The sequence below is a fragment of the Eschrichtius robustus genome, chromosome 14 (genome assembly GCF_028021215.1).
Source record: "Eschrichtius robustus isolate mEscRob2 chromosome 14, mEscRob2.pri, whole genome shotgun sequence".
Classification (NCBI taxonomy): Eukaryota; Metazoa; Chordata; class Mammalia; order Artiodactyla; family Eschrichtiidae; genus Eschrichtius; species Eschrichtius robustus.
Genome location: NC_090837.1, coordinates 8,335,256 through 8,360,331, shown reverse-complemented (window position 1 = coordinate 8,360,331; position 25,076 = coordinate 8,335,256). Strand labels below are relative to the sequence as shown.

Sequence of the window (25,076 nt, the reverse complement as noted above, 5' to 3'; positions counted from 1 at the left end):
GCGCCCCTCGACACCCCCACTCACGGCGCGGGCGGCTTCTGTGTAGGACACCCTCCAAGTTGGCGGCTGAAAATCCCGCGCCCCCGAGCTAAGCCTTTGGGGGGTTCCCGCCTCCCAAGGCCGGGGCTGGCTGGGGAGGAGCGTGGTAGGAGGGGGCGCTGCACCTGCAGCACCAACTTCGGGGCGCTGCCTCGGGTCTGGGGAGGCGGGGCAGCCCCACCCCGCCCTTTTCCCTCCAACTTAGCGAAACTCCCCCGGCAGCCCAGGCGGTGTCCCCTCGGGCAAAGGTCTGGCGGGGGGACCTGGAAAGCTGGCACCGGGTGACGGGGCTGGAGGCGCCGAGCGCGCGTGCACACACGCTACACACTTACACGCAGCCCCGGGAGACACAAAGAGCGGCTCCGTGACGCCGGCCGTGCAGCCCGCGGGAGGGAGGCGACCCACACCCCGCCCCGGCGCGCCCCGAAGGAGTGGGGGGCTCCAGGGCAGCCCCGGGCCCGCGGGGCGCAGCGCAGAAACGCCCGCCCGGCCCCGCCCGCGGTTACCCTCGACTGTGGCGCGGCTCCCGGGCGTCCCCTTTGGCGGCGGAGGCTCGACGCTCGTCCGGCCCCGGCGACCAGAGCCGAGCCCCCTCCACGGTGCTGCCAGGCCCCGGTCGAGGACCGCGGAGCCCTCGCTCGCTTCGTTCCTTTCTCGGGGAGCCGGGCGCAGCCTGCGCTCATCCCCGCGCAGAAACTGAACACCCGCGCGGCACGGCGGCTGCCAGGGAGGCGGAGGGAGGCCGCGGCGGCGACAGGGAAGCGCGCCCGACCAGCGCCAGGGGACGCCGCCGCCGCCCACGGCCGCCCCCTCGCCCGGGCTGGGTGGGGGCACGAGGGTAGCTCTCCCCACCTCCGTTCTACTGGCAGGCGCTCGGGGACTCCCGCACGCCCGTTTTCAGGGAGTGTGGACGCCGTCCTGCTGCTGAAGGCGACGACCCAGCAAAACCACCTTCCTGAAACGCACCCCTCGGGGCAAAGCTATAGAAAGGACCAGTGCCAGGGGTTGGAGGGCTTGTCTGATTCCGGGTATGGCAGCCCAGAGATCAGGGATGCGGCTCTGGCCCTAAAACAGACTAGCTGTGACCTTGGACAACCACTTCCCCTCTCTCAGCAGTTTCCTTGCCCTGGGGGCAGGGAGGTGACCTGACTTTCATCTGCAATCTAAGATGCTCTTTTGCTGCGCCTGCCCCTACCTGCCCCCTTAGTAGCTGTGTAACCCCACATCATAGAACTATTGTGGGAATTCATTGAGATAAACACTTTGATTACTTAATCCAATCTTCACAACAGCCCTGTAAGGTCATTTGCAGGACTGTACCCATTTTACAGATGAGAAAGCAAGACAGGCTCAGAGGTGGTGACTCACCATGATCACTACCCTCGTAGTGGGGTGCTTACCCAAGCAGCCTGTCTCAGAGTTTCTCAGCTCTTCTCCCCAGGTCTCCCTGGTAAATCCCAAGATCTCAAGAAGCAGAGTCTGCAGGCTACAGCCAAACCTCAACCACTAACTGAAGAAGTCAGTCCAGCTCAAATCAGAAGTCACCCCTCCAGGGCACGCTCATCAGGATCACAGCCCTCTTCCCATCCCACCCTTCCCCCATAAACCACAAGGGGGGCCAGGAGATGGTGGTATGGCGTCTGCAGGGGCAGAAATCAAACTTCTCGATTCTTTGGCCAAATCCCATTCCCTGGGCTACCCAGAATTATTAATTAATAGGTTCCAATTATCAAGTGCTCATAATAATAGCTGCTTACATGCATGATATCATTTTACCCTTAAAACAACCTAATAATCCCCATTTTAGGGAACTGAACATTAAGCCATTTAAAGGTGGTCAACGCCCTGGCCCAGGGTGTTGCTTCCTTGTGTCATTTACTGGATGGCTCACCCATTAGTACCTCCCTGATGGCCTGCTGTGAGGTTAAACTGTAAACTCCCTGGAACTGGTTGATTTTTTACCTTATGTATGCTTTGCCTATTTAAAAGAAAAGATAGTAATGACAAAGACTATCCCCGACCTTGGATTTGAGCACCAGTCATTGAATTAAATGAACTCAGAGAGGAGAAGGCCCTGACAACAGGATCAGGCTGTCCACATGGGAGACATATTACTTTTTTCTTTTTTTTTATTTTGTATTTTGGCTGCACCACCCAGCATGCAGGATGGTTCCCCGACCAGGGATTTGTTCCCCGGGCCTCCACAGTGAAAGCACCGAATCCTAACCACTAGATCACCAGGGAACTCCCCCATATTACTTTTTAAGTCACAAATGCCCAGATCCTTGTGAGTAGGGACCACACCAGATTCATCTGTGTTAAGTGCAGCACCCAGCAACAGCCCTATAATTATTCTAATCAGCTATGTGACACTGGACCAAATCTTTCCCCCTTCTGGATCTCTGCATCCCATTTGTTAAAACTAGTCAGGGCCCTCTAACTGGTGGCCCCTACAGATCAAACCAGGCCCTAGATATGCTTGGTTTGGCCAGTACTTTTTAAAAAAAAAAATTTTTTTTAAAGGCTGCCTCTCCAGTTATCCAGAAGCCACACCAGCCCCTACTGTCTTACACTCAGCTGCTACATCCATTACTGCATTGAACCACTAAGATTTCCAGCTTCCTTGTCTGTTAAATGGGGATAGTAACCTGCTTCCAGTATCATTGAGATCTGTGTGCTAAGTATCTAACACAGCACCTGGGGCCATACATGGCACCATAGGAAAGGCTGGCTCTCTTTGTTCTTCTTTTTGAGGTAGAAGGGAAAAGCCAGGAATCCAGAGACCTGGGTCCGGGGCGTGGCCCACATGTGACATCAGCAGCCTCTCTAGGTCAGTTTCTCTATGTGATACATTACACAGGGACGATCATTTATGATGCCAACAAACACGGTTGATGAGAGTGAGAAGGTAAATATCGGCTGTAGAGATGCCCTATGCAAATGTGAGGGAGGGTAGATTAAAAAGCAGAGGATGCCAGGATTCCAATGGCAGCTGCAGCCCCTGTGTGTCTACAGGAGGCCACGTAGACAAACATCTTCTCCCAACCACATTTCACATCCACTGCAGGCTCCATCTTCCCCACATCATGGGAGGGAGGCAGGGCAGGGACGACAGGATCACCACTTTGTAGAGGGAAAACTGAGTCTCTAAGAGGAGATAAAAGATTTGCCGTAGCTCAGGGAGTGACAGAGGCAGCCCTGAAACTTGGTCATCCCAGTGCCTGTCTCCATCCTGTTTCAGCTGCACACCCCCAGAAAGTATGTGGGAAGAAAATGCAGTCAATTTTCAATTTTGGGGGGCCAAATGTAGGCTTTACACGGGATCCCCTTTTGGCTGGGCTTCTGAGCTCTTTCAGTCCACTGTATATCTCTAATACACCAGCAAACCTCATTTCTGCAAGCCCAGTGGGCTACAGGAGCAGGTGAGAACAGAAAAGACTCACTAATTTCTTTCTGGAATGTGTTAAAATACCCAACGGTCCTAAGTGAAAAAGGTGTGCCCATGTCATAGACCCAGGAGATTGTAGAGGTTTTAAAACCTGTCCACAAAGTCTTTGAGAGCTCCCCACCCCTTCCAGAGGCAGAGCCAAATTCCCCTCCCTTGAGTGTGGGCTAGACTTCGTGACTTGCTTTTAACTACTATAATATGGCAGAAATAAACAGTGTGTGACTTCCAAAATTAGGTTTTAAAAGGCACTGTGGCTTCCTCCTTGCTCTCTCTCAAACCATTTCTGGCGGAGGGCAGGAAGCTGCCATGTCATAAGGACACTCAAGCAGCCCTATGGAGAGGCCTACATAGTGAAGAACTGAGGCCCAGCCCTAAGTTTTGGGTTTTGTTTTGTTTTGTCATGCCGCGCAGCTTGTGAGATCTTAGTTTCCCGACCGGGGATTGAACCTGGGCCCTCGGCAGTGAAAGCGCAGTCTTAACCACTGGACAGCCAGGGAATTCCCCAGGTCTAAGTTTTGACACAAGCTTATGCAAGACTCTGAGCCAGAATCACCCAGCTAAGCCACACCCAGATTCCTGCCCTACAGAAGCTGTGAGCTGATGCTGCTAAGACATAAAGTTTTTTAAGTTGTGAGGTTTTAGGGTAATCTGCTATGCAGCAGTAAACAACCAATACAGGGGTACCTCCCAAATCACTGTCACTGTTTGTACGATTATGGAATTTTCCAAGACAAATAATTCTGTACAGCCAAAACATTTCTGTGGGGCAGCAATTAGGGGCGGGGGGTAGGCCGTGGCAGAAATGCGTGGCGCAGCTGATATGCAGCCTACCCTGCCATCATCTTTTCCCTTTATCCTGCTTCTTCATGACACTTATCACCTCCTAAGTTATATTATTCACTTGTTTGCTGGCCTGTCTCTTCTCCCAGCCAGAATACAAGCTCCATGAGAAGAGGGACTTTGTTTATTCACTGTATTCTACCAACTACTTAGAAGAGTGTCTTGCACAAAATACAAAGTAAATGCAGCAAGAGGTATAACTAATACACTAGTATACTTTTTCTTTTTTTTTTTTTTTGGCCCCGCCATGCGGCTTATGGGATCTCAGTTCCCCAACCAGGGATCGAACCTGGGCCACAGCAGTGAAAGCACCAAGCCCTAACCACTGGACCGCCCAGGAATTCCCACACCAGTATACTCTTCAGAAATCTTTGTCTCCCACAGAGTTGCAACTACCCCTTCGACAACTGTCTCCACCCCTTGTCTTAAACACCTGAACCAAAACCCATTAAAATTCCTAACCCCCTCACCATGATCAAACGACATAAATCCTGGAACCAGGGAGAAGTCAGTCATGGGTTTGTAACCCTCCTCTCATCCCCCTGCAAACCCTCGGTTCAGGTGGCCCTTCAGCTGTCTCCACTCTCCAGGCACCTCCAGCATGGAGGCTCTGTGATTTCTAGAAAGTGTCGTTTTAATTAAATTCCAAAGAACCATTCTACGATCCCAGAGGACTTCATCATCATGGGATTTTTACCTTGCTTATTAACTGAAATCAGCATTCTTTTCAGCCGAACAAGTGGACTACTTCCAAGGTGACAATTTCCTTCCTAACAAGGTTCAAATCCTATAAAAAGCTCCCACGGCCACTGACAGGGTTTGTAAATCTATTTGCCACATAGTCCAACCAATATGTCCTAGACATGTGGTTCTAGAAAATTGTGTGTGAGCCTTTTTCTGGTAATTAGATAGAATTCTCAATGTATTAACAGAGCTTACTATTTAAAGTAATCTTTCAATAAAGTGTAGAATATACTGAATATCTCAGAGAGGCAAAGTAGATATTAATTGAAATCTGTCACCCAAGGCTGTCTATTTTACCTTCCTAAATACAAGTCCTGTTTGTCCTCTGCTCTCCTCTAACCCTCATCTAGATGGTGCAGTGGCTCCTCTTACCAGTCTGCCCCCACCTCCTTCAATCCACACGGCAGCTGCAGAATTTGCAGAATACAAATCCGAACACACACCTCTCTGCTTAAAATCTCAGAGGTTTCCGACTGCTCTTAGGAGAAATACAGACCCCTCACTATGACACTGTCAGGCCCTGTCAGCCTGACCCACCCCGAATCCTGCACCATTGACCTTCCCTTGATCTGCTCCAGCCCCACTGGCCTTTCTTTGGCAAGTCCTTCAGCCCCGCCCTGTCCCCAGCCCTCCCCACCATCCCAGGCTCTCTGCACACAGCCAGAAAAGCTCTTCCCAGGCCTCTTCACTTAAGTAACCCCTCTCCCCTTTAGACTGCAGCTCAGGGTGGCCTGCCCTGCCCTCCCTAACCTGGTGAATCCCCCGGTACATGCTCCCATAGCACCGTGGGTCTCTGCCTTGTGGCCTCATCACAGCTGCAAATTTCCATTTGTTTCTCTGACTGTTGGATTAACATCTGTCTCCTGAATAGACTGTAACCTCCATGAGGGCAGGGAGCTCATCTGGTTTTCTCCCTGCTGTATTCCCAGTACCCAACACCAATCAGATGTTCAGTTTATAGGCTGAATCAATCAATCACTCAATCAACGAGGGTCAGGATCTGCCTCTCACTAATCTGAGTCTCACACTCTTTCCTCAAGCTCTGCCTCCGTGATTCCATCAAGGACCTTGGCACTTGCCTACTGCCATCCCTCCCCCACTTCCGTCCCATCTCCTCTGTCCTTTAAAGTCCAGGTCAATATCCCCTCCGAGATGATTTCCTGATGCCAGCAACCCAAAAGGATTCCTTCTCTCCGCATTTGCCTTCTGGGAACCCGTTTCCCTCTGCCTAGGATGAGAGCTGCACCTTACCCTCATGTTAATGGCACATTCTCCAGAAGGTAGGGGCTTTTAGTCCTGTTCATCTTTTACTTCCCTGTTCCAAGGGCTCCATAAATTTTGATGTGATCGGATTGGAACAAAACGGAATTGAAAACCCTCCTACCAACCCCTCCTTGAGCCCAGTCTTTCCCTTTGAGGCAGCCCAGATCCAAGGGGTGTAAGGAGCTTCAGCTTTGAGGGGAGAAAAAAATGTCTGAGAGATAATTAAAGAGAGAGAGCGCCTGAAAGCAAACCCTTGAGAAGCCCAGGGCCAGCGTGTTGGCCTCCCTTACAAAGCCTGGCACAGAGTTTGCATTCAGTATGCACTGAATGAAGGGCTGAGTGAATGAAAAGTTCACAGCCTTTAAGCTCCTAGGGTCACTCCTGGCAGTGGGGCTGAGCAGAGAGATGCTAATGGATTTGGAGTCACCAGAGCCAACCCTTCTAGGAAGCCCAAAGCAATAGTTCTGCCTGGGCCACCAGCATCTCCTTCTCATTTTGAAGATGGAAACACAGAGGGCCTGAGATGGTAGGGGCCCCAAGGTGACTTCCTCATCCCAAGGGTCCACCACTCAAGTCCTAGAACATGGAAGGTGCTCGTAGCTACCTCTGCCCATGTTAAATAATCAGTCTCAGGACTTCCTGGTCACACCACATGTAGTGATGTTCCTGCAATTAGATGTGGCCACGTTCCCAGCCCACCACCAACCTCCCGCTTAGAGGGCACCGTCTCTCTAAGGAATGTCTGGTGAGGAAGTGGCCCCTGGCTTTTTTCAGGAAAGGTTCTTCTCAATCAGAGGTCCCAGGTCTCAACAGCAGGAAGCAAAAAATACCAGACCCCTACCCAGCCCTTGGCAAAGGTAAAGTGTCCATGGCGGACCCCTAAAAATCCACTCCCAGGACATGCTGTCACTTGCAGGCAGAAGACGAATGTTTGACAAGTACACATACACACACGCGCATGCACACACACACACGCACACACAGATGCACACAGAGATGGTTCCCATTACTCTTCCTCCTCTTCAGATCACATTCCCCCAGGGAGAGCTGGCAGGGAGGCCAAAGAACGATCTGGATGGAGAATCCAGACCCGGAGCAGAATGCAGAGCCCCTGCATTCCAGGGAAGCAAGACGCCAACCTGCCCACACCAAGGACCCCCAGCCCTCACGTCCTAGCGGCGAGCCCGCAGGGCCATGGCCTCAGCCCAGGCTCACTTCCAGCCCCCGCCCCCCACAGGGCTGAAAGCCACCCCCTCCCGGGTCCCGCCGCCAGCCGGGCAGCCTTACTTCTTCACTTTCGGGTACTTCATCTCCGCAATGGCATTCGTGGCTTCCGTCTGCTTCTCCTTCAAGTGCTGGGGCCACATGTTATCAACCCAGTCCACCAGGTCTACCTGCAATCCAGCCAGGCCGCCGTCAGCACCTCCTGGCTCCCAGTGCCCTGAAGCTGGGCCCCATCACCACCTCCACCCCTCCTCCTGCACTCAAACGCCTCCCGCCCTCCCCCTGGGCCAGCGCAGGCTGGCCTCGAGCAGGACGAGCAGGTGGAAGGTGGCCACGGAAGGTGGCCGGGGAGGGGACCGCAGCCGGGGAGGGGACCGCGGCCGGGGAGCGGTGGGGGGGGGCTGCCTACCACGGTGGGACGCTTGACCAAGTGCTCCAGCTTGGTGTGGCTGAACTCAAGGCTGATGACGTTGTACAGCTTGTCCCGCTGGGCCTCGGGCGTCTCGTAGTACCGCACAAACTGGGACATGCTCATCTCCGCGCCCTTCTGCGTGTTCACGTCCATCACGTCCACCAGCCGCCGGCTACCTGGGGGCAGAATCCACAGGCTGGTGGCTCCAGCCAGCTGGGGTGCAGATCCTACTTGGGAGGCCCCGTAAAACAAAACCTGCCCCTGCCCTAGCATCCCCCATATGCCTCGCCCTATGCCCTGTCTGCTCAATTACCTGGTCCTATCAGTTTTCCTCACCAAGTCACTCTCTAATCTTAAAACGAATCCCTCCCCAGTCCATCTGCTTCCCTCCACCACAACTAACTTGCCCCGAAATGCTCAGTTATTGAGCTGCAGAGCTGGGATTTGAAGCCAATTCCATCTTATGCTGGAACCCAGGTTCTTAATTCTTAACCCCCGACCCCCACCTCTGCCCTATGCAATACTGAATCTTGATCACATGCTAAGGTTGAAAAATGATCCCCGCCTTCAGTGGCTGGCTCCTCGCCCCACAGATCCAGGGAAGCCTTGGAGAACCGCTTTGTTTTTGAGTCAGGAGTGCAAATCCACCAGGGGGCATCCCTGAACTTTGCTGGAAATTCTGGCCATGCTCTGGGCAGTGCTGGCTCCTTCCTTACCAGGGCTCCTGGAACGGGTGGGCTCTGCTCAGCTGTTCTGGAAAGCCCACCTGTCAGAGAACCTGCTATGTTAGAGTGGGGGAGGGGAAGAGAACAGGCCCCCAAGCTCTCTCCGCTTTCTGGCTGGCCTCCAGCCTTCCACCTCCCCTGCCTCTCCTCCTTCTGCCTCTCTTCCCTCACCTTGCTCAGGGTCCCATCTGCAAAGCCCCCTGAGGAAGGGGATTTGCTGGGCAGGTAGGTGATGGGAATCATAGACCTAGAGGCTGGTGCAAGTCAGCATTAAAGGCCTGGAGATCAGCTGCCCCATCAGTACAATACAGTGGTTAAGCTAAGACTTTGTGGGTTTGAACCCCAGCTGGACCTCGGACCTCTTAGCGTCTCTCAGTTTCCCCATCTGTAACATGGGACAAAAATGGCAGCCAACCTATGGGGTTGTCCTGTGACTTAAATGAGATAATGTACATGAAACATTCCTGAGAAGTGCCTGCAAGTAGGAAGTGTTACCTAACTGGCCAATTTCTTTTATAATTACAGGTGGAGAAAGTGACGTGGTGGGAAATCAGAGCCAGTTAAATCTCTGCCAGCCAGTCCAAAAGGACTGACCACTTACCATCCTAAAACATAATCAGGATGGCTAATGGGGGGGGGATGGGGGGCTTATGAGGGGTGATGAAAATGTTCTTAAATTGACTGTGGCAATGACTGCACAAACTCTGTGAACAAATGAAAAACCATTGAATTGTACACTTTAAATGGGTGAATTGTATGGTATGTGGATTATAACTCAGTAAAGCTGTTATTAAACAAAAACACTAGGCACTAAATGACCAACGAAGTTGGTTTTTCTAAAAAATATTTTTTTCTTTCAAAAGTCTCCTATCCACTTAAAACATACCTAATAAAAAATATAAATTATTCAGCCATAAAAAGGAGAGTACAGGGCTTCCCTGGTGGCGCAGTGGTTGAGAATCTGCCTGCCAATGCAGGGGACAGGGGTTCGAGCCCTGGTCTGGGAAGATCCCACATGCCGCGGAGCAACTAGGCCCGTGAGCCACAACTACTGAGCCTGCACGACTGGAGCCTGTGCTCCGCAACAAGAGAGGCCGCGATAGTGAGAGGCCCGTGCACCGCGATGAAGAGTGGCCCCCGCTTGCCACAACTAGAGAAAGCCCTCGCACAGAAACGAAGACCCAACACAGCCAAAAATAATAAATAAATAAATAGATAAAAATTTAAAAAAACAAAAAACAAACAAAAAAAAAACTTATGATCTACTCTTAAAAAAAAAAAAAAAGGAGAGTACAGACGGTCCCCGACTTACCATGGTTCAACCTAGGTTTTCCGACTTTAAGATGGTGCAAAAACGATACACATGCAATAGAACTGTACTTCGAATACTGAGTTTCGATCTTTTCCCGGGCTAGTGATATGATCCTCTCTTGTGATGCTGGGTGGCATTAAGGAGCCGCAGCTCCCAGTCAACCACAATCACAAACAACCGAAACACTTACTACCATTTTGTTTTTTCACTTTCAGTACAGTATTCAATACATTACATGAGCTTTTCAACACTTTATTATAAAATAGGCTTTGTGTTAGATCATTTTGTCCAACTGTAGGCTAATGTAAGTGCTCTGAACACATTTAGGGTAGGCGAGGTGAGGCTATGAAGTTTGATAGCTTAGGTGTATTACGTGCATTTTCAACTTACAATTTACAATGGGTTTATTGGGATGTAATCCCATCATAAGTCGAGGAAGATCTGTCGTAGCGATACGTGCTACCACATGGATAAACCTCAAAAACATGATGCTAAGGGAAAGAAGCCAGACACAAATGGTCACATGTTGCATGATGTCATTCATATGAAATGTCCAGAATAGGCAAATCCACAGAGACGGAAAGTAAGTGAGTGGTTGCCAGGGGCTGGGAGTGAGGGAATGGGAGTGACTGCTAAGGGGTATGAATCTCCTTTCGGGGTGTTGAAAATGTTTTAGAACCAGCAGACGGTATGGTTGCATAACACTGTGAATGTACTAAATGCCACTGAATTGTACATTTTTAAATGATTAATTTCGGGACTTCCTTGGTGGTCCAGTGGGTAAGACTCTGCGTTCCCAGTGCAGGGGGGCCCGGGTTTGATCAGGGAACTAGATCCTGCATGCCGCAACTAAGAGTCTGCATGCTGCAACTAAAAGATCCCACGTACTGCAACCAAGAGTCCGCATGCCTCAACTAAAAGATCCCACATGCCCACATCTAAAGATCCCGCATGCCGCAACAAAGATCCCACGTGCTGCAACTAAGACCTGGAGCAGCCAAAATAAATAAATATTTTTAAAAAAAAGAAAACGGGAAAATGATTAACTTTATGTTATGTAAATTTCACCTCAATAATTTTTTTTTTTAAAGCAATTCTTCTCCTGAACAGAAGAAGGATGTGGGTAGAAAAGGCCTGTTTTTTACTTTTTTGAGCACTTACAAGGCTTCCAGACCCCCTCTCCCCAACACAATCCCCAGGGCTCCCTGTGCACCCTCGCCCCACTCTGCTCCTAGCCAGGTGCAGGTCCCCAGTTGACCCACCTCGGCCTGCCCCACCCTCAGCCAAAAAGGGAAGTCAGGACTTGGAGTGGTTAGAGCTGTGAAGAGCGGCTGGGGCTGAGCCGGGCAGGAGGGAAGAGGCCCGGGGGTGGGAGAGGCCGAGGGACTGTATCTGGAGCGCTTCTAAGAATAGCTTCCTCAGTGTGCAGGGAGCTCCATCCGGCTCCCCAGGTGTCCTGGAAGCCTCAGCTGGTGGGAGGAGTTGGAGTGGGAATAGAGGGAGGAGGAAGGAAAGTCGGTTCTTCTGGGTGCCTGGGCTCCATAAACCTCCAGGGAAACACAAGTGCACCAGTAACCAGATTCAACCCTGCTGGGTTCCAGCCCGCAGGTGAGGATGAGAAATGCAGGAACATTAGCACACTTCCTAGGGAAGCAGAACAATACGAATTGAAGTGACCGGCTTAGGAGTCTGAGGAATCTGAGATAAAGGCCAGCTCTGAAGCAAACAGCAGTTGACGAAAAGTTTCTCTCCATAAATATATTCCAGCCAATAAATGGCAAAGGAGGGACTTCCCTGGCGGTCCAGTGGTTAAGGCTCCATGTTCCCAATACAAGGGCCCCAGGTTCAATCCCTGGTCAGGGAACTAGATCCTGCATGCATCAGCTAAGAGCCTGCATGTAGCAACTAAGAGCCTGCATGCCGCAACTAAATATCCCACGTGCCGCAATTAAGACCCAGAGTAGGGCTTCCCTGGTGGCGCAGTGGTTGAGAGTCTGCCTGCCAATGCAGGGAACACGGGTTCGAGCCCTGGTCTGGGAAGATCCCACATGCCGCGGAGCAACTGGGCCCGTGAGCCACAATTACTGAGCCTGCGCGTCTGGAGCCTGTGCTCCGCAACAAGGGAGGCCGCGATAGTGAGAGGCCCGCGCACCGCGATGAAGAGCGGCCCCCGCTTGCCACAACTAGAGAAAGCCCTTGCACAGAAACGAAGACCCAACACAGCTAAAAATAAATTAATTAATTAATTAAAATATAAATAAATAAATAATGGGAGGAGTCATTGTATGCACCTCATAGAGTTATTGTGAAGTGCATGTGAGTTACTGCAAAAAAAAAAAAAAAAAAAAAAAGACCCGGAGTAGCCAAATAAATAAATAAATATTTTTTTTAAAAAAATACTCTGTGCTTCCACTGCAGGAAGCACAAGTTCGATCAGATCCCTGACTGGGGAACTAAGATTCCTGCATGCAGTGTGGCACGGTCCAAAAAAAAAAAACGGGGCGGGGGGGAGGAATGACAGAATTAATCAGACCATCACCACTCTGCAGCCCCTGATAAAATAATGGAGATAGACATCAATGACTGCCAACAACAGAGAGAGAGAGAGGGAGAGAGAGAAAGAACCTAACATGTGCCTCCTGATGGATCTATGAGGCAGTCAGAATAAAATGAATGGACTAATTAATGAATGAGTGAGAGAGACAGACTCTGAATCTGATCAAGCATCTATACCCAACTACCAATCTACAGAAACGACAAAGAATGGAAGAGCATGTTAAGCTACTCCAAGGCAAAATCCAGGCAATGAAAAATTCTACAGGTCAAACAATCCAAAGGGAGATGGAGGGAGAGCCTAGAGATTATAAGAGACTGAAAAGGCAACACAACCAATCACAATGCAAGACCCTTATTCACATTCTGACTCATACAACTGTTAAAAAAAAAGAAAAAAGTAGGGGGACATCCCTGGAGGCAGAGTGGTTAAGAATCCGCCTGCCAATGCAGGGGACATGGGTTTGATCCCTGGTCCAGGAAGATCCCACATGCTGCGGAGCAACTAAGCCCGTGCACCACAACTACTGAGCCTGAGCTCTAGAGCCCGCGAGCCACAACTACTGAAGCCGGCGTGCCTAGAGTCCGTGCTCCGCAACAAGAGAAGCCACCACAATGAGAAGCCGGCGCACCGCAACCAAGAGTAGCCCCGGCTCGCCGCAACTAGAGAAAGCCTGCGTGCAGCAACAAAGACCCAACACAGCCAAAAATAAAAAAAGACCTCTTTAAAAGAAAAGTAGGGACTTCCCTGGTGGTCCAGTGGGTAAGACTCCGCACTTTCAATGCAGGGGGCCCAGGCTGGATCCCTGGTCGGGGAACTAGACCACATGCATGCAACTAAGAAGTCCACATGCCACAACTAAAACCTGGTGCAGCCTAAATAAATAAATAAATATTTTTTAAAAAGAAACATTTATGCTATATATGAAACAACTGGAAATTTGAACAATGGCTATGGATATTTACGCATTTTAAGGAATTTTTTAAATTCCTTAGTTTTTAAGGTTCCTAGTTTTTAAAAGACTAGGTGTGAGAGTGCACTCTGTGGTCCTGAGGATCTGTCTCTTGCTTCAACAATGTTTGGAAGGAACAGACCCAGGAACGCCCCTTCCCCCAGCCTCCAACCACCCTCCAACCATTTTTCCAGTGGTAACTTTCAGAACGAGCCACTCAGGCATCCTGGGCCTCCAGGACCAGCCAACACCATTTTTTGCGCTTAGCTCCTTATTACCTATCAACCGTGAGCTCCCAGATGTGTCAGAAATATTCCACCGCAGTGGAGGCTGCCATCAACCGCCTGGTAAACATGCATCTGTGGGCCTCCTACACCTACCTCTCTCTGGGCTTCTATTTCAATGGTGACAATGTGCCAGGGGGTGGCTCTGGAGGGCATGGGCCACTTTTTCCACGAATTGGCAGAGGAAAAGCACGAGGGCACCAAGCATCTCTTGAAAACGCAAAACCAGCGTGCAGAAGCCATCCCAAGATGAGTGGGGTAAAACCCAGGATGGTACAGAAGCCACCATTCTCGTGGAGAAGAACCTGAACCAGGCCCTTTTGGATTTGTATGCCCTGGGTTCTGCCCATGCAGACCCCCACCTCTGTGGCTCCCTGGAGCCACTCCCTAGATGAGATGAAACTCAAGAAGATGGGTGACCACCTGACTAACCTCTGCAGGCTGGCTGGTCCCCAGGCTGGGCTGGGCCAGGATCTCTTTGAAACGCTCACCCTCAAGCAGGACTAGGAGGCTCTGGAGCCCAGCAGCCTTTGAAGAGCGCCTCTGGTATCAGGGCTTCTGCCTGAAGCCTCTCAATGCAGCCACTAGCCAGCTTTTTAACCACCTTGGAGCCCTCTCCCAAGCCTTGCACCAAATGGGAACGATTCAGCTTTTGGAGGAAAAAAAAAAAAGGCTAGGTGTGATAACGCTATTGTGATTACGTTTTTAAAAACCCCTGCTCTTGTAAATCAACTATACTATATACATTTAGAACTATATACTGAAAACTTCTGGGATGAAATGGCATGATGTCTCAATATGCTTCAAATATTGCACAAAAAGAGGAAGTGGATGGGGGTATGGAAGGGGCAAGACCACAGATTAATGGGTATTGGGGCTGAATGATGGGTACACAGGAGTTCATTATACTTTGTCTATTCTTTTTTTTTTTTTAGATTTTGTGATCTAATAGAATTTTGTTTCTTAGTTATCTACTTTATACATATGAGTGTATACATGTCAATCCCAATCTCCCAATTCATCCCACCACCACCCCCCTACCCCGTCTGTCTACTCTTGTTACTTTTCAAAATTCTCTCCAATCAGAAATATTTTTATAAATTCCAGCGGTTACCAGCTCTATGGCTTCAGGGACTCGCTTACCGTTTCTAGACTTGGACGGTCTTTATTTGTAAAACGGGCCCTTCAATGTAAGAGAGCCTAACACCATGTCTGGCACACGGTAGGGTCTGCAACACATTTACCCACCAGCTGCTAATAAGCAGGTCTGGAAAGATCCATGTGGCTCTGAATACAAAGTGAATCAGACAGAAAGGGAAAGGGAGCTCTTTCTCCCCCATACGTGGACTTCTCAGAGAGACCAGTTTTAGCGCTGAAGCCACAGCCCCATGCAGGCTCTTTATGTCACTTGAAGAGCCAGGCTGGAGGCATAGGTGCCTGACTTGCTTCTCCATCAGTGATGGCGCACAGGAGACCCCAGAACGTGCAGTGGGAGCCTCAAGGGCCCCTGGGACAGTGCCAAGAGCGCTGGACTGAGCCCTATAGGCCCAGCGACCCTGACTGCCCCTGCTCCAGGTCTCAGCTGCCTCGCATGTAAAGGCAGGAAGAAGTTGGCCTTTATAATTTTTTTTTTCGTTGCCGCAGATCTCTTCCTTCAAACAGAAGCTTTGATGAGAGCCAAATACATAAATAAAAACAAGCAGCTCAGGCTGAAGTGGGAAGGGGGTAGGCATTCAGAATTCAGAGCTGGATTCCTGGGACTTCCCTTTGAAAACCACTGGGTTAGGTCATTTTTAGGTCCTCTTCCAGGGCCAACACACTGATTTTTAGCCTAGTTTTTTTTTTTTTCTAGTTACTTTTTATTGGAGTATAGTTGCTTTACAATGTTGTGTCGTCTAGTTCTTAAATACTCAGATCATATCCCTTAAATATGAACTCGGCAGAGTAGAAGGAAGGAAGAGGGAAGAGATGGAGAGGCTTGCCCAAGGGGTCACTGGGGACACTTGAGGCCTGCCAGTCCTTTGCAGTCTGAGCTGGGAGATTAAGCACCAGGCCTCCATCTTCTCAGGTTCCAGCCCGGTCTGCCACTGGTGGCAAAGGGGAGCTGGGCCTAAGTGCTGGGTCTCCGAGCAGGAAGCTCAGCCCCGGGCAGGAGGCAAGTGGCCCAAAAGGACAGAAGGGACAGATGGGTGCTAAGAATGGAATGTGGTACTCCAGGCTCTGGGGAGCAGCCACCCCTGGGGCAGGTAACAAGGACAAGGTGCCTTTTGGAGCCTGCAAGGGATCCACAGCGCTGAAACTCAGGCTCCTGAAGTCAAGGGGTTACAGGAGAAATTTTCCACGTCAGAGCGGTGCCTGGAGTTCCCAAGTAGGCCACCTGCTCAGCGGCAGCCCCTCCCCTCCTCATTGGTTCTCTGAGCTCACAGGCTACACACACATCCAACAAATTCCAGCTGCAGAAATTAATCCGTGGCCCCATGGCCCTTGCTTTGAAGGCTCCATCAGTCAGCTCCACGAGCCACGGGCTCAGAGCCGGAAGGAGGCTGTGGAAAGTCACCTTGAAGGCTAACATAAAGCATGCACGGGCACTGACCCCAAACCCCCACTGAGTCCGCTCTTCAGAGACTGCACACAAGTGTCCCACATCATAGTTCTGGAACCTTCTCTATCATCCTCAAGTTTCTGGACTGGTTTTTTTTCTGCTCCTTGGGAATATCTCCTCATCCACCTCATAGAGCCAGAGTTTATTATCAAGAGCACCGGCCACGGTTCAAATACTGCTCCACTACTTCCCAGCAGTGAGACCTTAGGTATATCCCTGAACCTCTCTGGGTCTCAGTTTCCTCACCTGCAAAGTGGAGATAATAGGACCCGCCCTAGTGGCTTCACACAATTATTGGAAGCACTTTGTAAACTTAAAAGTGGGGATCCTAGTGAAAACGCTGTCCCAAATTGAAGGTGCAAGGGTACAGGAAAGAGAGGACACAGGGCTGAGTCACTGCACAACTTGGGACAAATCGTTTCCCAGATCTAGGCCTCAGTTTCCTCTTTGTGAAATAAGAGGATGCTTGCAAAGGTCCGCAGGTTTTCCCTAAGCACTAATATCTTCTGACTCCCTCACCTTTGCACCTTTTAAAATTATCCCCAAGACAGGGATTTCCCTGGTGGCACAGTGGTTAAGAATCCGCTTGCTTAATGCAGGGGGCACGGGTTTGATCCCTGGTCCGGGAAGATCCCACAAGCTGCGGAGCAACTAAGCCCATGCGCCACAACTACTGAAGCCCGCGCACCTAGAGCCCGCACTCCGCAGCAAGAGAAGCCACCGCAATGAGAAGCCCTCACACCATAACGAAGAATAGCCCCTGCTCGCCACAACTAGAGAAAAGCCCGTGAGCAGCAACGAAGACCCAATGTGGCCAAAAGCAAATAAATAAATAAATTTATTTTTTTTTTAAATGGGGCTAGTGATAAATAGGGTTTTATGGGATCGGACAAAAAAATATAGGAAAGATCCTCAGCTTATAACAAGATCTTAGTAAACAGTAGTTAATACTATTATTTACACTCTAAGGAGCTACCCCACAGGGGAGTGATTCCTATTAGGCAAATAATGGGCAGAAGCAAATACAGTTTCCCTAGGCCCCTAGCACAATCAAAATCAAGATTTTGATTATAGAGCACTAGATTTCTAGGAAAAGGGAAACAGAACAAATCAGTGAGGCGGGTGTTTCTCTTAGAGAGAATACATACCTGAGAACATAACTGAACCCCTCTGAAACCCTCTTCCCTTGGGATTCTCAGCTCTCCAGACCTCATGTACCTTCCCCTCCTAGCATTTTTATCTGTCCTATCAGGTGGATGCCTCCTCCACATACCTGTCCAACCTTAACATCACTCCTGAGCTCAAATTCAAAGTGGCTAGAACTGAACTCATCTATAACCCCACCCAAGTCTACTTTTCCTCTTGGGTTCTGTTACAAGCATCATTTCCCAACTGCTGACATTCAAACCTACGTTTGAATCTGATGTGCCATCTACTGTCTGGGCAACTTACAAGTAACTTCTCTCCAGGCCTCAGTTTTTCCTCACCTGTGAAATGGGAAAGCAAGACTAGGAGAGTTCTAAAAACTCTTCCAGAGTTTAAAATTTTTTATTTTTTTATTATTTATTATTTATTTTTTTTTGGCAGCACCACACGGCTTGCGGGGTCTTAGTTCCCCAACCAGGGATCGAACCTGCACCCTCGCCGGTGAAAGCGCAGAGTCCTAACCACTGGACCTCCAGGTAATTCCCTAAAATTTTTTGAAGTCTATGATTTTAAACCAACTTTAAAAGGTCTAGGAAGGAGGGAGGGATAAATTAGGAGTATGGGATTAACAGATATAAACTACTATACATAAAATAGTAAGCAGAAAGGACTTACTGTATAACAAAGGGAACTATATCCAATATCTTGCTTTTTTATTTTTTTATTATTATTATTTTTTTAATCTTATTGGAGTGTAATTGCTTTACAATGTTGTATTAGTTTCTGCTGTACAACAAAGTGAATCGGCTGTAAGTATACATATATCCCCATATCCTCTCCCTCTCGAGCCTCGCTCACACCCTCCCTTATCCCACTCCTCTAGGTGATCACAAAGCATCGAGCTGATCTCCCTGTGATATGCAGCAGCTTTCCGCTAGCCATCCATTTTACAGTTGGTAGTGTATATATCCAATATCTTGTAATAACCTTTAATGGAAAATAATGTGAAAATATATATATATATGTATACATATATATATGTATATATATATATATGAATCACTTTTCTATATACATGAAACTAATACAATATTGTTAAGTCAACTATACTTCAATTTTTAAAAAGAGATTAGAAACTTCCCTGGTGGCGCAGTGGTTAAGACTCCGAGCTCCCAATGCAGGGGGCCCTGGTTTGATCCCTGGTCAGGGAACTAGATCCCACATGCATGCCACAACTAAGAGTTTGAATGCCACAACTAACGAGCCCGCCTGCCGCAACTAAGACCCAGAGCAACCTAAATAAATAAATAAATAAATATTAGTAAAAATAAAAAATAAAAATAAGGTCTGGGGGGCCAAGGATAAATTGGGAGACTGGGATTGGTATATACACACTACTCTATATAAAATAGATAACTAGTAAGGACCTACTGTATAGCACAGGGAAACTCTACTCAATACTCTGTAATGACCCATATGAGAAAAAGAATCTAAAACAGAGTGGATATATGTATACATTTAACTGATTCACTTTGCTGTACACCTGAAATTAACACAACCTTGTAAATCAACTATACTCCAATAAAAATTAAAAAAAAAAAAAAACAAGGTCCAAAAAATAAAATAAAAATAAGGTCTGGGGACAAATCAGCTATCTTTGATTTCTAAGGTGTGAGAATTTAGTCTTCTCCCTAAACACAGCCAGTCAAGGGCAGAGCCCATGTCTGACAAGTCTCAGCACTTCCCGCAGGGCCAGACACAACACAGACACCTGGTAAATTTGTGAGTGAAGAATGAATGGAGGGGGCTTCCCTGGTGGCACAGTGGTTAAGAATCTGCCTGCCAATGCAGGGAACATGGGTTCAAGCCCTGATCCGGGAAGATCCCACGTGCCATGGAGCAACTAAGCCCGTGCGTCACAACTACTGAAGCCCGCACGCCTAGAGCCCGTGCTCCACAACAAGAGAAGCCACCGCAATGAGAAGCCCGTGCACCGCAACGAAGAGTAGCCCCCGCTTGCCACAACTAGAGAAAGCCCGCACACAGCAACGAAGACCCAATGCCAAAAATAAATAAATAATTTATAAAAAAAGAGAATGGAGGAGGGTTAGGATTAGAGTAGGAAGTCATAAAGCAAAAGCATGAGCTTTGGAAGCACCCGGGGCTGGGTTTGGATCCTGTCTCCACCGCCCACTAGCTGTGTGAGCAGCTCCCTCTGAGCTTCAGATCCCCCATCTGGAAAACAGAACATAACACTTACTTTGTGATTATTGGTGAGGACAAAATGAGGTCATATGGTAAACATACAGTAAAAGATAAGTGATTATTATTCTAATGGGATGAATAAATGAATACTGAATGAGGTGATTTGTCATGAAGATTTTTTAAGAAAAGGGGCCAAAGAAAGCATCAGTTGGCTTGGGTACCCTCATTAGACAGAACTACAATAAAGAGACAATATGCAAGTCTCCCCATAGCCATGGGCCCTCCCAACCCGCAGTGACATAAGTACAGACAATGAGTGGGGACACTGTACTTTATGGATACGTTTTCTCAGAGGGTTTAAAGCATCTTCAGAGACAACAAGAATTATCTCTTCCCCAATCTCCCTATCCCCCCAACTCCCAACCCATAGATGTGAAAACATCCCAGTCTTTTCACATGAACTCTCCAGAATAGCGATCCTGGGGGTGGGGGGCACAGATTACAGCATCAAACAGACCCACACAAATGCAGTCACCTGATTCACAACAAAGTCACCTGATTCAGTGCCATGGGGAGAGGGTGTTTTTTCAATAATGGTACTAATCAACCAGATATCCATATAGGAAAAAAAGGATCTTGACCCCTATCTCATACCAAACACAAAAATCAATTCCAGATGAACTACATATGTACATGTGAGAGTTCAAACACTAAAGCTTTTCAAGAAAAACATATGAATATCTTTGTGACCTCAGAGTATGCAAAATTTTCTTAATTTGATGAGACACAAAACAAACTAATGGACCAGGAAGAGCTAAATGGTCTATGTTAAAATTAAGACTGTCTGTTAGTTCAAAGACATCTTTAAGAGTGTGAAAAGTAGGAGATGATTTTGGAATATGTACTAACATCCATAACAGAAAGAACCTTTAAGTTATGGGCTGAACTGTGTCCCCAAAAATTTATATGTTGAAGTTCTAACCCCCAGTAACTCAGTACGTAACCATATTTGGAGATAAAGTCTTTAAAGAGGTAATTAAAATGAGGTCTTTAGGGTGGCCCCTAATCCAGTAAGACTGGTGTTCTCATAAGAAGAGGAGATTAGACACAGATACAAACAGAGGGAACACCATGGGAAGACACAGGGAGAAGACATCCATCTATAAGCCAAGGAGAGAGACCTTCAAAGAAACTTAACCCTGCTGACACCTTGATCTTGGACTTCCAGTTCCAGAATTATGAGAAAAAAATTTTCTGTTGTTTAAGTCATCCATTCTGTGGTACTTTGTTATGTTTGGCCCTAGCAAACTGATATACCTTACAATCAATAAGAGACAATCTTTACCATAAACAAAACAAAAAGACAACCTGCAGACTGGGAGAAAATATTCACAAACGATGAGACCAGCAAGGGCTTAATTTCCAAAATATGCAAACAATTTATACAACTCAATATCAAAAAAACAAACAAACCAATCAAAAAATGGGCAGAAGACCTAAATAGACCTTTCCCCAAAGAAGACATACAGATGGCACATGAAAAGATGCTCAATATCACTAATTATTAGAGAAATGCAAATCCAAACTACACTGAGGTATCACCTTACACCAGTCAGAATGGCCAGCATCGAAAAGTCTACAAATAATAAATGCTGGAGAGGGTGTGGAGAAAAGGGAACCCTCCTACACCATTGGTAGGAATGTAAATTGGTGTAGTCACTATGGAGAACAATATGGAGGCTCCTTAAAAAACTAAAAATAGGGACTTACCTGGTGGCGCAGTGGTTAAGAATCCACCTGCCAATGTGGGGGACACGGGTTCGAGCCCTGGTCCAGGAAGATCCCACATGCCGTGGAGCAACTAAGCCTGTGCGCCACAACTACTGAGCCTGCGCTCTAGAGCCCACGAGCCACAACTACTGAGTCCATGTGCCGCAACTACTGAAGCCCACGTGCTCTAGAGCCCGTGCTCCGCACCAAGAGAAGTCACTGCAATGAGAAGCCCGTGCACCGCAACGAAGAGTAGCCCCCGCTTGCCGCAACTAGAGAAAGCCTGTGTGCAGCGATGAAGACCTAACGCAGCCAAAAAATAAATTAATTTAAAAAAAAAACAAACACTAAAAATAGAGTTACCATATGATCCAGCAATCCCACTCCTGGGCATATATCCAGAAAAGACAGAAAGCTCTATTTAGAAAAGATACATGCACCCCAATGTTCACAGGAGCACTATTTACAATAGCCAAGACATGGAAACAACCTCAGGGTCCATCAACTAATGAATGGATAAAAATGTGGTGTGTGTGTGTGTGTGTATATATATATATATGTATTATATTGGAATATATTAATTGTATTAACAATGGAATATTATTCAGCCATTAAAAAGAATGAAATAATGCCATTTGCAGCAACATGGATGGACCTAGAAATTATCATAGTAAGTGAAGTAAGTCAAAGACAAATATTATATTATATCAATTATACATGGAATCTTAAAAAAATGATACAAATGAACTTATTCACAAAACAGAAACAGACTCACAGACGTAGAAAACAATCTTATGCTATCAAAGGGTAATGTGAGGGAAGGGATAAATTAGGAATTTGGGATTAATAGGTACACAGTACTATATATAAAATAAACAACAAGAACCTACCGTATAGCACAGGGAACTATACTCAATACCTTGCAATAGCCTATAATGGATAAGAATCTGATATATATATATACACACACACACACACACATATATATAGGTATAACTGAATCACTTTGCTGTACACATGAAACTAACACAACGTAGATCAACTATACTTCAATAAAAAAAATTTTTTTAAATAAGAAACAATCTTTAAAATAATGAAGAAAAGACTTGATCAAACATTTCATAAAAGAAGATATCCAAATAGCAAATAAACATATGAAATGGAGCTCAATTTCATCAATCATTAGAAAAATGCGAAGTGAAACAGTGAAATAGAACTATACTCCCATCAGCGTGGAGGCATGACTACAATGAACATGATGGACACACCAACTCTGGGTAAGGATATGGGGCAATCAGAACCAGAACAATCCGCTGGACAATTACTTGACAGGATCTACTAAAACTGAACATATATGTAAATTCTCTGACCCAAGCAATTCTGCTCTTAAGTATATGCCCAACAGAAATGCATCCATCTGTTCACCAATCATGCCTAGAATGCTCATAGCAGCACTATGCATACAGCCTTACACTGGCAGTTATCCAAGTGCCCACTAATAGAATGAATAAATCAATTGTGAAATAACCACATAATGGAAAACTATATAGCAATGAAAATAAATCATCTACAACTGCACACAACAATATGGATGAATCTCGTAAACACAAGGTTGAGTGATAAAACGCCAAAACCAAAAGAGGACAGACACCCTGTATGATTCCACTAAAACAAAGTATGAAAACAGGCAAAATTCATCCACACTATTAGAAGAAGTCAGGAGAACAGTGGAGGGAGTGACTGGATGGGAATTCAAGGCGGGTTTGATCCTGGGCTTCCAATTACGCTGATGTGTTCAATTTGTTAAAATTATACAAATTTTAACTACAGGATTACTATATGTTCACTTTTCTATATGTATATTAGACTTTTTTTTTTTTTATAAGCCACAACCTTTTTAGGGGAGTATTTATTGATATTTCCAGCAGCCATCATATCTCTCCAGTAAGATCTAATTTAAAAAATGTCTCAAGTTCCAAAAAATCAATCCACTCTCTACAATCAGATGTAAAACTATGACCAACAGAAAATACAACATAAACTTTTGTCATGTTAACAGAGTAAATGGTTTTACTAAAAGCTGCTGACATTTCTATCAGTAGTAGCCATAGGGAGGCCGTTGGTTGTAACCATAGTGTCCATATTGATGGGGGTAGTAAGATTCTTGTCTGTGCTGCGGGTAATTGTTACCCCAGGATCGTCCATGCCACTGATTGGATCGATTGTCACTTGGCCACCCCCGTCTGCTATCTCTACCCCTAAACTGTCTGTTATCTTGCAACCGACTGCCTCTATTTCTTCGGTTCCCACCAGCTCTGTTATTCCATTCCTCAACAATTGGAGGGGACTCAGGAGGGCGTTTCAGGTATTCCTGGTACTCTTTGTCATCTTCTGTGAATCTAATGGCAAACATCTCTTCAAAATTTGGAACAGCTTCAGAAGTGTCAGTCATTCTGAAATTCCCAGGGATTTGAGGCAGCTGTACTGTTTAATGTTTAGATTGTTTAGATCTCCGGCCCAGAACACCATCACAGGACCTCCGGACCCCTTCAGCTCTCCAAGGTAACAGCTGTATATTAGACTTTAATAAAAAGCTTTCATTTTAAGCGTACAGTGCCAAAGAAATGGAAAGTGCCACTTTTTGTTCTGGTTCTTTAGAGGTGAGGAGCTAAAAACAGAGGCTAGGTGCCTGTCTTCCAATGGGCAGATAAACAGGGCTGAGAGAAAAAAGCCCAATTTTAGGAGATTAGAGAAGAGTCTGTAGCCCCAGGTTGTGGCCTAATAGCTGGCTGTGCACCAACCCGCTTCTCAGACAGTCGCCTCCCAAGATACAGGGCCTGGGGAGGGGACAAGAGGCTGGAAGACAGGCTGAGATCCCCCACTAACTTCAAGGGATGGTCCAGCCTCCCCCATACTCTGCCATCCAAAGCAGAACTCTCATTTGTGGGAATTCCCTGGTGGTCTAGTGGTTAGGACTCCACGCTCTCACTGCCGAGGGCGTGGGTTCAATCCCTGGTCGGGGAACTAAGATTCTGCAAGACATGTGACATGGCCAAAAAACAAAGAAGAACTCCCATTTGTGTTAGGGACATGGTTACGTCACCCAGCAACCCTGGGGAGTCACTCCTTCCCCACTCTCAGTCCACATGGTTCAGCTGGGCTGGGTGTGGGGTTTTGCTCCCCATTTTTGCTGCCATGTGGGGAGAAACTTGCCGGAGAATGAAGCAGAAAGAGGAACCAAAAAAAAGGGAAGCAAAAATGAAAAGTAAGAGCCAAGATCTTGAGATCTTCTTGGAGCATCTAGATCTAGAAATGCCTAAGGTCACATCCTGAACTTATTACGTAAACCGCTGAATTCTGCTTTGCTTAGGGCAGATTGAGTTACATTTGTCACTTATGTCACTATGACAAATCTTCCCCTTCACCACTCTCCAGAGGCCTGTGTGCACTCTCAGTGGGAATAATCCTACCCGCTGCTAACTGCCATTACAGGCATCCTTCACGGGGCTATACCTTTACAAAGCACTTTCATATTCACCAATCCGTTCGATCATTA

At 47.4% G+C, this 25,076-nt stretch overlaps 2 protein-coding genes across 5 annotated transcripts in view; both read right to left on the bottom strand.

The window, feature by feature from the left end:
- The window catches only part of KDM2B (lysine demethylase 2B), a 123,760-nt gene that overhangs the window by 88,597 nt on the left and 10,087 nt on the right, over positions 1–25,076 (bottom strand). For 3 of the 4 annotated variants that reach the window (XM_068562386.1, XM_068562388.1, XM_068562387.1), the window contains exons 5-6: positions 7,968–8,146; positions 7,622–7,728 (exon numbers count right to left, since the gene is read on the bottom strand). In XM_068562386.1, coding sequence (XP_068418487.1) covers positions 7,622–7,728; positions 7,968–8,146 — 286 coding nt within the window. Of the gene's footprint in view, positions 1–545; positions 749–7,621; positions 7,729–7,967; positions 8,147–25,076 lie in introns of those variants that run through there. The other variant, XM_068562389.1, reaches the window with a different exon arrangement.
- LOC137776716 (RNA guanine-N7 methyltransferase-activating subunit-like protein) lies at positions 23,413–24,082 on the bottom strand. The gene has a single exon (XM_068563389.1). The coding sequence runs from the start codon at positions 23,970–23,972 to the stop codon at positions 23,616–23,618; it is 357 nt and encodes a 118-aa protein (XP_068419490.1). The 5' UTR covers positions 23,973–24,082; the 3' UTR covers positions 23,413–23,615.

Bases quoted from the DNA above. Each gene is read 5' to 3' on its own strand.
- LOC137776716 (XM_068563389.1), bottom strand. From the start codon at position 23,972: ATGACTGACACTTCTGAAGCTGTTCCAAATTTTGAAGAGATGTTTGCC.